The sequence below is a fragment of the Ochlerotatus camptorhynchus genome, unplaced genomic scaffold (assembly GCF_037179485.1).
Source record: "Ochlerotatus camptorhynchus isolate MF236.1 unplaced genomic scaffold, CSIRO-AGI_Acam_v1.1 ptg000364l, whole genome shotgun sequence".
Lineage (NCBI taxonomy): Eukaryota > Metazoa > Arthropoda > Insecta > Diptera > Culicidae > Ochlerotatus > Ochlerotatus camptorhynchus.
Genome location: NW_027040852.1, coordinates 252,032 through 265,205, shown reverse-complemented (window position 1 = coordinate 265,205; position 13,174 = coordinate 252,032). Strand labels below are relative to the sequence as shown.

General features: G+C 41.3%; 2 protein-coding genes across 4 annotated transcripts in view; one reads left to right on the top strand and one right to left on the bottom strand.

Moving 5' to 3' along the window:
* The window catches only part of LOC135709777 (arginyl-tRNA--protein transferase 1-like), a 413,720-nt gene extending 402,646 nt beyond the window's left edge, over window positions 1-11,074 (bottom strand). The window contains exons 1-6 of one of the 3 annotated variants that reach the window (XM_065232166.1): window positions 10,927-11,073; window positions 10,186-10,838; window positions 9,728-9,877; window positions 9,373-9,554; window positions 9,009-9,318; window positions 8,843-8,946 (exon numbers count right to left, since the gene is read on the bottom strand). In XM_065232166.1, coding sequence (XP_065088238.1) covers window positions 8,848-8,946; window positions 9,009-9,318; window positions 9,373-9,554; window positions 9,728-9,877; window positions 10,186-10,838; window positions 10,927-11,011 — 1,479 coding nt within the window. In that variant the 5' untranslated portion in view covers window positions 11,012-11,073 and the 3' untranslated portion in view covers window positions 8,843-8,847. Of the gene's footprint in view, window positions 1-8,096; window positions 8,947-9,008; window positions 9,319-9,372; window positions 9,555-9,727; window positions 9,878-9,989; window positions 10,134-10,185; window positions 10,839-10,926 lie in introns of those variants that run through there. The other 2 variants (XM_065232167.1, XM_065232165.1) reach the window with 2 other exon arrangements.
* The window catches only part of LOC135709776 (Krueppel homolog 1-like), a 184,123-nt gene that overhangs the window by 70,717 nt on the left and 100,232 nt on the right, over window positions 1-13,174 (top strand). The window lies entirely within an intron of this gene.

Sequence of the window (13,174 nt, the reverse complement as noted above, 5' to 3'; positions counted from 1 at the left end):
ATCATCCAAACCATTTGTGGAATAGTTCAATAATGATTGGGTTATCGTTCGTGTATGGTAATTTTTTATTAGGGTAGCCTATTGGTCCCAAGCAAATCGATTAACGAACCCCATTCTAGACGAGTGCACGGATGGATTTAAGTTCACTCACTCGACAAAAAGTGACACAACAGCGGGCCCCTGTTAACTTAAAATGAACACATGAATAATACTCACGTAACATTTGAAACGGGTCTATCAACTTATGTACACAAAACTTGTTAAGCCTTTTTCGCGCGAACCGAATACGCCCACGCAAACTAACAAAACCATCGGGTAGGAGAAATTCTCCACTTCCTGATAGTGCTCTTGGTTTGGGTGGGCGTACTTCGGTTCTCGTGAAAAGGAACTAGCAATTTGTTTACAAAAATTGATAGGCCCTTTTCAAATGTTACGCAACCATTATTCTTGTGTTCATTTTCAGTAAACAGGGCCCTGCTGTTGTGTCAATTTTTTTTTCAGTAGATGAACAAAAGTTCACTCGTGCACTCGTCTCTAGTCGAAATTCTAGTACTACACTATGTTTGTTTTGATTCGCTATAAAAGTTTGACAGATAAAATGAGGGGTTCATGGATTTTCCTATGTTTCGAGGGGTGCATCGATTAGCTTGGGACCGAAGAGAGTACCAGAGCTGAGCCAAAAAGTTGAGCACGTTTCTTTGGGACCTTCTAGTCTTAGAGTTACCTCTATGCTAATGCCAGCTCTATCTAGTATTGTATGCTATCGTCCGAATCACCTTATTCTGTATGCCGTATTCTTCATGAATATCCGCCGTAACATCAGAGAGTACTGAAAACGTGTGACGTCTTGTGATCCGGTGGCAAGCGGTAACGGCGTTGCAACGTTTTCGTGATTTTGGGTCCAACCAATGCACATTTATACCTAAATACGACCTGTGGTGAGCTGTCCAGCAGTCCGCTGTGGTTGCCACCCATGAAATGTCGTTGAACAACCTGACTAAAGGTTAATTTTAGTTAGGTTTTGTCAAAACGGTTAACATAGTTAACGAATGAGAAAATGGACGACAAACTCGTCAAGGTTTTGCTGTCGTTGGGCAATTCTTCCACCCAGTGGATGTCAAGGCATCGTAGATTTGCTTGGATTCAAAGTCTTCACTAGGCTGACGAAGGTTTCTGATTTCCCTACGTGAAGTGGAATCATATTGCACATGAATAAATCGACAGTTTTGCTGTCCATGGCCGATTTGCGCGCTCCCTTTGCAGAAACTACCCCTTTCTGTAATTGCTACGAGTGTAGATTGACACATCCTTTCACCAGGTGAGACCGAGGCTGGGATTAGCTTCGTCATACAGTGCATACATGAGTTATAGAATAATAATTCCTTACAAATTCGCTATCGCAGTAGCCATGACATTCGTTTTTATTATGGTTCTCTAACTCGATATCGATTTAATGGACATCGAGTTGTGGAGTATTGACTGTACTTCATCCATAGAGGTAACTCTAAGACAAGCGAGGGGGACGACTTTATCTACGATGCAGGAAATATTGTGTTTTGCTGTAACTAGCTGCGCGTACGTTGAGTAGATAGAAAGAAGATTTATCACGATTTTGAAGATTTCCTGCAAAAAGATGATGCACGCAAGTAGATGCGAGAAATGAAAGAAGATTTTTCGAAGATTTATTAGCTAGTGTGAGATTTTTTGAGCATCTAGAATTGAGATTTAGAAACGTGCTCAACTTTTTGGCTCAGCTCTAGTACCAACATCTAACCACAAACGAAGTGACAGACGACTAACTGGCGAAGAAATCCATTAAAATAATGTGGTTCACTGTAATAGAATTTTCTTGGAAGCTTGTGCCATCATCCACCAGATGGGTTAGTTTTTTTGTTTTGATTTGAACAAAGTTGATTTTGTGTACAATGATTCTTTGACAGTGTGCAAAGAGTGTATCATTTTGTCATTTTTTATGCATTTCAGTTTTGAGTAGAGTGGAAGAGATAGAACCAAAACATTCTAATACATTTGGTGAAAATGCTAGTACAATCCAGTAGAAGCATAGAGGTAACTCTAAGACCACTGGGTCCCGAAGAAAATCATTATTATTTTTGGCTCACTCAGTACCAGAACAACGGTCCCAAGCAGTCCCAAGCTATTTCACTCACCCCTGCATGTTCTGCATGAATCCACACACCCCTGATGTTATCTGTCAAACTTTCATAGAGAATCAAAACAAACATAGTGTAGTAATAGAATTTCAACTAGAATAGGGTACGTTAATCGTTTGCTTGGGACCAATAGGCTACTAAAGTGGTGAGCCAATTTAAAATCGTTAGTTTCGTATTGATTGTTGGTTGTACTCCTTTAATCGAGTACCTCAAAAGGTACAAATTGAGGTACTAGCTTAAAGAAGTACAACGGTTGTACAACAGTTTACTTTGTATGTCTGTACAAGGTATAATGGAAGTAACTTTGTTAAAGTGTTTGTGCAGTTTGGATCAGAAGGTGACTTTTTGACAAGGGGCAGGTCACTCCGCACACCAATTTTGGGTCATCTTTTTTGTCAGTGTGCCGCAAGTGTGACGCAGATGTGCCGATTGTGTCGGTCATAGAGAAAACTGCGATTGTTTATGAAATACCCATCCCGGCAACCCGGTATTTCTGACACCTTAAATGTTTTGGTTTTAGTGAAACATTTAGCTTAGTGGCGGGTGTGCGAAACTTTGGTATTTTGTGTTCATAGGATAATAAAAGTCCTATGTTTTAGGATTTTATAATGCCCTCAAAGGCAGACTAGAAACCTAGCCTTTCGTGATTTGAAAAGCAACGGTCTATCAGCGGCCGGAAATAGGTTGGAACCGGTGGGAAACATTGTACTTCTGTAGTTTGTTTGGTGTGAGTTGCAGCATTATTTGAACTAAGGGTTCTAGCAACAATCAATTCGAAACTAACGATTTTAAATTGGCTCACTACTTGACTAGCCTATTGGTCCCAAGCAAACGATTAACCTACCCCATTATAGTCGAAATTCTAGTACTACGCAATATTTGTTTTGATTCGCTATGAAAGATTGACAGGTAAAATTCGAGGGGGACGACTCTATCTACGATGCAGGAAATATTGTGGTTTGCTGTGGCTAGCTGCGCGTACGCTGCAAAAAGATGATGCGCGATGCAAGTAGATGTGAGAAATGTAAGAAGATTTTTCGAAGATTTATTCGCTAGTGTGAGATTTTTTGAGCATCTAGAATTGAGATTTAGATGTGTCGCCCCCCTCGGTAAAATTAGGGGTTATTGGTTTTTCCTATGTTTCGAGGGGTGAATCGATAAGCTTGAGACCGAAGATAGTACCAGAGCTAAGCCAAAAAGTTGAGCACGTTATTTCGGGACCTTCTAGTCTTAGAGTTACCTCTATGGTTCTAGCAACAATCAATACGAAACTAACGATTTTAAATTGGCTCACCACTTTAGTGGCCTATTGGTCCCAAGCAAACGATTAACGTACCCTATTCTAGTTGAAATTCTATTACTACACTATGTTTGTTTTGATTCGCTATGAAAGTTTGACAGATAACATCAGGGGTGTGTGGATTCATGCAGAACATGCAGGGGTGAGTGAAATAGCTTGGGACTGCTTGGGACCGTTGTTCTGGTACTGAGTGAGCCAAAAATAATAATGATTTCTTCGGGACCCCGTGGTCTTAGAGTTACCTCTATGGTTCTAGTGAGGTCCGATTAACTGCCTCTTTCTCTTGAGCCCACTCTAGAACCTACATTTCGTATTTAGATCTATAAGTGGACTGCTGGTCTGAGTTCCTCTGGTATATTCAATTAGAGGATGTTCCTGAATATACAGTCAAACAGCACGTAATGTTGTGAATAACTTCAATGACAGTTGTCCAGCAGTGCTCCCATTTTATTTACAATAATCCAATGCCTACGAGATTGTGCCGAGGGTATGCCAAAGGATGCCAATGGATGTGCCCAAGCTGTGCCGAATCTAATTTCGGCACAATGTACTGAGTGATTTACCCCTTGCCTTTTGAATAGTGTTCCCGAAGATGACGCAAATTCCTGTGATGAGTTTTTGAATGACGAAACCGGCAACGCTGACGAGGACCTAGAGTACATCTCTTTGGATGATGTACAAAGAATACTCTTCCGCCTCATGCTGCTCATACGTTCAACCTGGTGGTAAGTGTTGACGCAAATAAGGCACTCAAAAGCCCTGTTTTCAAATCAGCATATAGACGGACCATGGTTAAAGCACAAGCCATTTAGATTCAGCAAAACCGCAGTTCGGTTTCAGCTGACGTCATTGTAGGAGAATTGAAGCGACGATTGGTGACCCCAAACAGCGCAAGATGAAACCCTACCTACGATTCCATGGTTGTTCGTCGCGATTTGCTGGATTAAAATCGAAGAGGAATCCGTAGAGTAGCAGAGCAACTTAAATTGCAGGCGTTTACAGATGAAGATTTTGGGTTCATGAAAGAATACATTCAAGTAATGTCGATATTAGCCAAAGCCGTTGACAAGGTTCAAGGAGAGGATCAAACCTTCTTAGGTAGTTTACTGCCTACCGTAGCCGCTACTATTTTTGAAATTAAGGGCTTATCTTCTGTGATACATTGGTTGATGCATATTTGGGAAGTATTTTGATTGCATCCAAAGTTCCGGTTGATCTGGCTGGAGAAGTATGACCCCAAGTACCGAGAGTGAGAAAAGCAATGGAAGGAGCGGTAGAAGAATTGTTGAAGGAGTCTGAAGAAGTTAGCAGTAGCGGTACGAACTTGGATGACGACGATGACTTTTTCAGCAGCGTCACCAACGAGAAAGGAACAATAGGGCGCAATCGAGGATCAGCGAGGACAACTTCACGAGCATTGATGAACGAATGGCTCCAGGCTGTTTCCACAAAAAGTTTCGAAGAAAATGTCTTCTTGAATGGAATGGACAACAGGAACTCCGAAAAAAAGGATAACGGAATCACGAAAACTAAATAAAGCTTTATTTAAGGAACGAATTAAAAGTAACCGTTTGCTTCAAGCGGTTGTTAACAACTCACTGTGAAGGCCCACGCACATTAGATCCGGATCGGACGCGTTGCGGCAAAGTGATTGCTAAATCTATTGTCTAACTGTCAAATTTACGTCAACGCAACGCAAACGGATCTAATGTGGGTGGCCCTTGACCATCGATTCAAATAATCGAGGCCTACTTCGTCTTCACCCCCTTTCGATCGTACACACCCAGCTTCCTTCTCAGCCCTTCAAATCGACCAGCGTCCAAAGCCTTCGTAAAGATGTCCGCCAGATGCTCCAACGTATAGAACGGCATGATCAACCCGGTCGAAAGCAGCCTTGAAATCCGTGTATACGACGTCCACCTGTGCTTCTGCCTGCATATTCCGAGGGATAGGGAAATGAAAGGGGCGAGTTTTGTTGAGACCGAACGTTTGGGTTAGAAACCATGTTGGTCAGGAGAAATGTAGTTTCTATCGAGGTTTCTATAGCAGGCCAATAAAGCGTCGTTGATGATTATCTCGAATACTTTCCAGCAGACACAAAGAGATGTCATTCCTCGGTAAATCTCCAAATTTCGCTTGTCTCCCCTAATCAAATTTATATCCAGAACAACATGTGAAAAGGGCATACAAGCTTTTTGTAAACAAACCTTCTTATGCCCTTTTCTCGCCACCCATATGACACCAACGCAAACCTTTCACATCACCGGGTAGGGGACACTTTCCTCTTTTCGATGATATTGCTGGTTTGCGTGGGCGACCCTCGGTTGGCGAGAAAAGGGCCTACAAAGGTTTGTTTACAATAAGCTTGTATGCCCTTTTCACATGTGGTTCTTGATATGGTTATTTTGCTTTAGCTGTCAGTTTACCGCAACGCGTCAGTTCAGATCTAATGTAGGTGGCCCTTAAAACTTAAGGCCCAAACGCCATGTGGGCGGAAGCGGAACGGAAACGAAAAGTTTGACAGTTGTCACAAATAACAGTTGTCACATACTCATACATCCGACAAGTATGCTTACTCAGATCGGGCTTTTACCAACAATCAATACGAAACTAACGATTTTAAATTGGCTCACCACTTTAGTAGCCTATTGGTCCCAAGCAAACGATTAACGTACCCTATTCATAGAGGTAACTCTAAGACCACTGGGTCCCGAAGAAAATCATTATTATTTTTGGCTCACTCAGTACCAGAACAACGGTCCCAAGCAGTCCCAAGCTATTTCACTCACCCCTGCATGTTCTGCATGAATCCACACACCCCTGATGTTATCTGTCAAACTTTCATAGCGAATCAAAACAAACATAGTGTAGTAATAGAATTTCAACTAGAATAGGGTACGTTAATCGTTTGCTTGGGACCAATAGGCTACTAAAGTGGTGAGCCAATTTAAAATCGTTAGTTTCGTATTGATTGTTGCCCTATTCTAGTTGAAATTCTATTACTACACTATGTTTGTTTTGATTCGCTATGAAAGTTTGACAGATAACATCAGGGGTGTGTGGATTCATGCAGAACATGCAGGGGTGAGTGAAATAGCTTGGGACTGCTTGGGACCGTTGTTCTGATACTGAGTGAGCCAAAAATAATAATGATTTTCTTCGGGACCCAGTGGTCTTAGAGTTACCTCTATGCTTTTACGCTGCCACTTTCATTGCGCTTGAGGATTATTACGAAGTGGCGCATATTACACAGCGAAAAATAAAAACGCTACTATGAGAACATTAAATTTTGTAAACATTTTGTAAAATAATTTTCTCGGTGATGAATTCACATTTTCACATAATGTTTTCGGTACCATCAAGAATATTATTTAGACTGATGAATGCGCTGAAATAGAATGTTTATTATTGATTAAAATGTGGTGAGAATCGATCATTTCCTTAGGGGGGCCTATTACCCCACGTTCCCCTAAGTACACAACGCCGATTCATATAGTTCTCTGCGATGTCGTAATCTTGATAAGCCACAACTGCTCTAGAAAAGTGCTAATCGGAGCAGAATCGCGGCAACAGTTCAGTTCAGTCAATGGTACTATTGATCTGGTTACGATCAACTCGAATTCGGTCTTCGGTCATCGAGCCAGGTTTCGATGAGTACTTTTTGTATTGCATTGTAGTTAGACTCGATAGTAGTCTTTTTTTGTTCGCAGGTCACGAACGTTCTGATAACACACCATGAGCCCACCGGATGTAACGTAGATTGGCAATCAGAAAGGCGAGGTTTGTGGGCAGTGAAATTATTCATCTACATTTGTGAAAGTATGCTCCATAAAATAAAATTTAAAGTGTATTTAGGGCAATAAATAGCTAGACGCCTGTTTACAATTATTTCGCAATTATTCTTTAGAATGGTAACCCGCATAAACGCGAACCATAAATTGACCTTACCTAAAATGGTTAAAAATTGTTTATAATCCCTGCTAAACTTTAACTGAAATGGTTATGGAACTATACATGAACGTTTAATGATAAAGTTTCAACCTTATGTATTATGGTTTTTTGGAACTGGACCTTACAAATAATGGGTTGTTAAGAACCATTATCGTTCCAAATTCTTGTTTTCTCCATACATTTTCGGAAAGAGAACTATATTAGAACCTTTTAACTTATGGTTTGAGAACTTTAATGGTAATGGTTATGGTAGTCAGTAAGGTCCACGAATGGTTTTGTAACATCGATCAACTTTATGTGGAATATATCGCGAATTGGTTGCCTGTAATTTACTGATTACCAATTCACGATATATTCCACGTAAAGTTGAGCGATAATACAAAACCATTAATGGACCTTACTGACTACCATAACCATAACCATTAATGTTCTCAAACCATAAGTAAAAACGTTCTAATATAGTTCTCTTTCCGAAAATGTATGGAGAAAACAAGAATTTGAAATGGTAATGGTTCTTAACAACCCATTATTTGTAAGGTCCAGTTAGAAAAAACCATAATACATAAGGTTGAAACTTTATCATTAAACGTTCATGTAAAGTTCCATAACCATTTCAGTTAAAGTTTAGCAGGGATTATAAACAATTTTTAACCATTTTAGGTAAGGTCAATTTATGGTTCGCGTTTATGCGGGAAGCTTTTAAACGAATTAGATTTCTATTGAGATTTTCACGTCCGGTTGTATTGGTGCGATGTATGAGAGCGTGTTAGTGAAAATCCGAGTAAAATACATAACAAATCGCTGTCAATCTCATTTTGACAGATCGAATTTCATAATTTGTTTTAGGCTAGCCAGAGGAAAATAATAAACAACTTTACACGGCGATATACCCGCTAGTGTGCGTGCGTTAAACGTCACTAATCTCTATAGCGAGTGCAACCTCAATAGAGTTCTCCAGATGCACAAAAGTGTGCGTGAGACCGCGTGTTACCTTTTTAAGTAGTTGTGATAACGCGATACCTTTTCGTTTCATCATCTTCTTCATTTTTATATATGGATGTTGGATTTTAGTGTTCGTTAGATCGCGCTTGGAGATCTCTATGGTAGCTACATCTTAAAACATACAAACGAGTAACGATTTTCCACCGACAAGCAGACATAACACATATTTATTACTGTAAAACATCGTCGCTAAACACTACCGCCATCTGTTGGGTACATTGTGATGTGCAGTACTCTCAACAGATGGCGGTAGCGTGTAAACGTCAAACGCAAGGGAATTGACTATGCGCGTCACAATTGGCGGTACTTCAAACTGAAAAACATTTAAATTGGCTGTTAAATGCGTGTTCGATTAACTTGTTTTGTCTGTTTGTCTGTGGATTCTCCTTCATTCAGCAGCCAGCAGGCACGCAAACACATTGTTTACCCCTCATAAAGAAGCATTCGACTGGAGCACACTTTCCCAACCAACTTTGCGTAGGTGCACGTGTTTTTGGCCGGTACCGTCAAACCCACCGTTTTCTATAAGAAAATGTTGAGAACATTTACGATAAATTTCATAAGCACAATGCGGAAGTCCTTACCATATATTGCCCGTAGCGTTTGTAGGAACTGCCATGCAGAATAAGCACGTCCAACACATCTTCCGAACTGACTGCATTCTGATCAACCGCCTTGGGATTTTCGTTGAAGCGGCAATATTTGCTTTTGTCCAACATGGCCACAACTTTCGCATCCAATGGGTGCCAGCTGTACACCTCCGGACAGAGCAGATACGACGGGTAGAGATTGCTCTTGTAGCGCATCTTGGGACACGAATGGATATAGAATCCCATATAGTAGTTGGTAATACTGGGGGTGTGCTGTTGCATCTTACGTGTGAAGGCAAGTTCTCTGAAAATGCAATCGTTTAGTGTTGGCCATTTCGAATCATTAGAAGTGTGTCACCTTAGAGATGCATAAGTCCCCAGTGAGAGAAATCTATACTCGGGGTCGTAGAAAAAGTAAACTGAGCTGACGCAGCTGGGGAGGATGTCGATAACCCCAACGGCAATTAGGCGATCGTCCAACCAGTACTGCTGATGGAACGATCCAAATCCACAGCTTGGAGAGTTCTGACCAGTTGTGTACTGAAATTTGTTCGACGTTAGTCGTTTTTCGTAAAAGAAGAATTTTGTTTCACGGGAGGTAAGGTTAGGACACAGGAAAACCAATTGAAATTAGCAAACTACACAGACAATGATAGGGGAATTGTAAGTAGAAGCACGCGCAGAAAAGCTTCCGGGGGAACGAAGAGCCGTACCTGAAGCGGTGACTTGACCAGGAAGTCCAAATATTCTTCGATCGAGTTGGGTGGATCATTGTGCACCTCGGTTTGGTACTTCTTGTACACGCCAAAGGAGATCTGTTTGGTTCGCTTGAACTCATTACTCGAGGTACAGACGATAACGAGCTGATGTTACAATTTGGCAATTTTTGGTGTGTGTATGGTTTTAGGAGTAAGAGTCGGGAGAAAAAGAAAGAAAAACAAAGCAATATCATCACAACTAGCCTAAACTAATCACCTTCAGGGGAGATTTCACTAGGAATCGTTTGTAACGATCCATGTTCAACTTTGAAGAGGGATCCTTATGGATCCCCATCTGATACGTGCGGTAAAGAGCATATACCAAGTCATTAGCTCCTTCCTGCGACAAAACTAATTTTACCTGGAATGAATACAAATTTAGTCTTCGAACTGGACCTCATACACTCAATTACCTTCAAACGATGTGCCGCCTGCTCTCCTTCTGCTGGCTCTTCAGCGAGAAAATCCTCCAGACTCTTTTCAACGTTCTTACCCTTGGCCTCTTGCATTTCCTTATCAAGCTCTTCGGGTTTCAATCCTTTCTGAATTAACTTTTCCCGCTTCCGTTCAATTCTCAACAGCTTCGCTTTCTTCGGTGGATTCCTACCACCGGTCGAAGATTTCGTAGACAAATCGGAGCTACTTCCAGCGCTGGGATCCTTTGCTAAGCACATCCCACCGACCGCATCTCGTGCCACAGGACCATCCTCTTTTCTAACGAGTGCTTTTACATTATCCAGATTCAGTTCCTTTCTGGGATTACGCGCTACATCTCCCATTTCTAAGTCCCCGCCGGCACTACCATCTTCTGCGCTACGATCTGCATCACTCGTCCCATCGCCGTCGTCCTTTCCCCTTACGCCATCCTTCAAGAATTTATTGACCCGCTTGATGGTCTTCTTGTGCGATTTGCTCAAGCGAAAACGCGTCGCATCGCACTTAATCGTATACGACGGACAGCAGGTGGTGTGCATTTCCGGCTTGTAGCAATAGCATCCGGACCGTCTCCAGCCACGATCGATCAGATCCTGGTAGTCCTGGCAGGTCATGGTGTGTGCCCACATTCCTGCGAATCGAAACGAATAAAAAATGATTCATCCAACAATGAACAATCAACAATTCCATTGAGGGCGAATCCAAGAACAGGAACTTACCATGCGTTTGGCAGGATGTTGGTTGTTTACAATAGCCGCAACTGTAGTCGGCCTGTTTACCGTAGAAATCCACTATCGTGAACATCGTTCAAATGATTTTTTTTTTCCAGCTTTTTCGATCGATTCGCAAATAATAAATAATTAATCGCTCCTTCCTGACCAAGCGTAAATAAGAGGAAAAAACACAACAGCTACAGCAAACAAAACAAAGGACAACAGCTACAGCTGTTGTGTTTTGACAGCTGGCGTCGAAATTGGGTGTGTTGCTAGAAAAACCTATAATATAAATTAATTTATGAGTGTTTACAATTTTGACATACGTTCGTTTGGCATACATTTTTATCATTTACACCTAATACCACATTCAGACTACCGAAATATAACATGTCAGTGCTAACATTTGAAAACGGCACAAAAGCCATTTGTAAACAAATGGTTTGTGGGCCCTTTACTCACTACTTGAAGTACACCCACGCGACACAACAGCAACATCGGGTAGGGGAAATTTTCCCCTTCCTGACGATGCTGTTGGTTTGCGTGGGCGTTCTTCGGGTAGCGAGTAAAGGGCCCACAAACCATTTGTTTACAAATGGCTTTTGCGCCGTTTTCAAATGTTAGCACTGATGTTATAACGGTTGTCAACTAATTGCAACACAGAAACCACGATCAAGATAGCGCTATAACATGTTATAACTCTGTAGTCTGAACGTACTATAAGAGAAGAGGTGATCATACGGGGGCGAAAATTAACCACTTTTCTGTGAAACGTGAACCAGCTCCTGACTGGCCGATTTCATGTGCGTAACATACAGATAGAGATATATAAAGATAGAGATAGAGATAGAAATAAAAGAGTAAGAAGCCAATTGTCACCTCTTCCTATATATTTATGTAATTTGTTTTGGCGAATAAAAACTTCCGTAACGTAAGTAACAGCGTGAAAAATCACATCAACAAAAATATCACAGACTTTGATGTCATTTTTATTCAAATGGTTTTTAAAATGCTTTTGCAAGCCGTAGACATAAACTTGTACATTTACAAGCAGTAGAAATAAACTATGGCACAAGATGCCTGCAAATAAAATCATACTGTTAGTTTCAAATACTTACAAAAGATTTCATTAAAACGTGCATTCTCCTGTTGCAGCTGCTCCAGAACTTTTTACATTTTTACCAAGGGGCAAGACAGCTCCTAATCATGAGCAATTTCAGAGTTGCTATTGAGGCACCTCGAGTAACTCACATTGCTCAGTGAGCAAGATCGCTGTAATTTGCTTTCTCACTTTTCGCATCACAGCAACATTTGAAGGTCAAATAAAACAACAATAAAAGCGGAACTCGGAGACACTTAAATCATCTCAGTTTAATAACCTTCGTTCGACCCTTACCATCCGTGAACGTGAAAGGAACCTGTTGCAACCTTACACTTACGACGGTCGAATGTTTATCTGGTTGATGTGGTAGAAAAACCAGATCTCCCTGACCAAATATTCAAAATCGATACTCGTCGAAGCAATCTCGTGCCATCGCTTGACAAACTGCCGTTGGATGGAACTGGGAACCGAGCTCTGAATTACCACGGTGCCGTTCTGCTGACGGGGGACATCCATCCTCGCTTTTGGTGCTTTTGCTGGGCCTTTCGGATGGTAGTGATTCGGTCCCGTTTTTGCTATACACCACCGAGATTTTGCTGCAGTGTTAATGGGTTGTTTCCGCACCGGGAGATATTTTCTATACCGAAAACTGTGGCGGCGGGTGCCGTTGGAGGGACCATGGTTGAAATATTACCAACAATCAATACGAAACTAACGATTTTAAATTGGCTCACCACTTTAGTAGCCTATTGGTCCCAAGCAAACGATTAACGTACCCTATTCTAGTTGAAATTCTATTACTACACTATGTTTGTTTTGATTCGCTATGAAAGTTTGACAGATAACATCAGGGGTGTGTGGATACATGCAGAACATGCAGGGGTGAGTGAAATAGCTTGGGACTACTTGGGACCGTTGTTCTGGTACTGAGTGAGCCAAAAATAATAATGATTTTCTTCGGGACCCAGTGGTCTTAGAGTTACCTCTATGATATTACTCACTACTCTATCACAAACGAAGTGACAGACGGAGCAGCTCGAAAGCTTTGGTGACTAACCTGCTATTGCTATTTTTCAGTGTACCACATGGCAACACCACTACTACTGGATTGTACCACATGGCAACACTACTACTAGATTGAACTAGCATTTT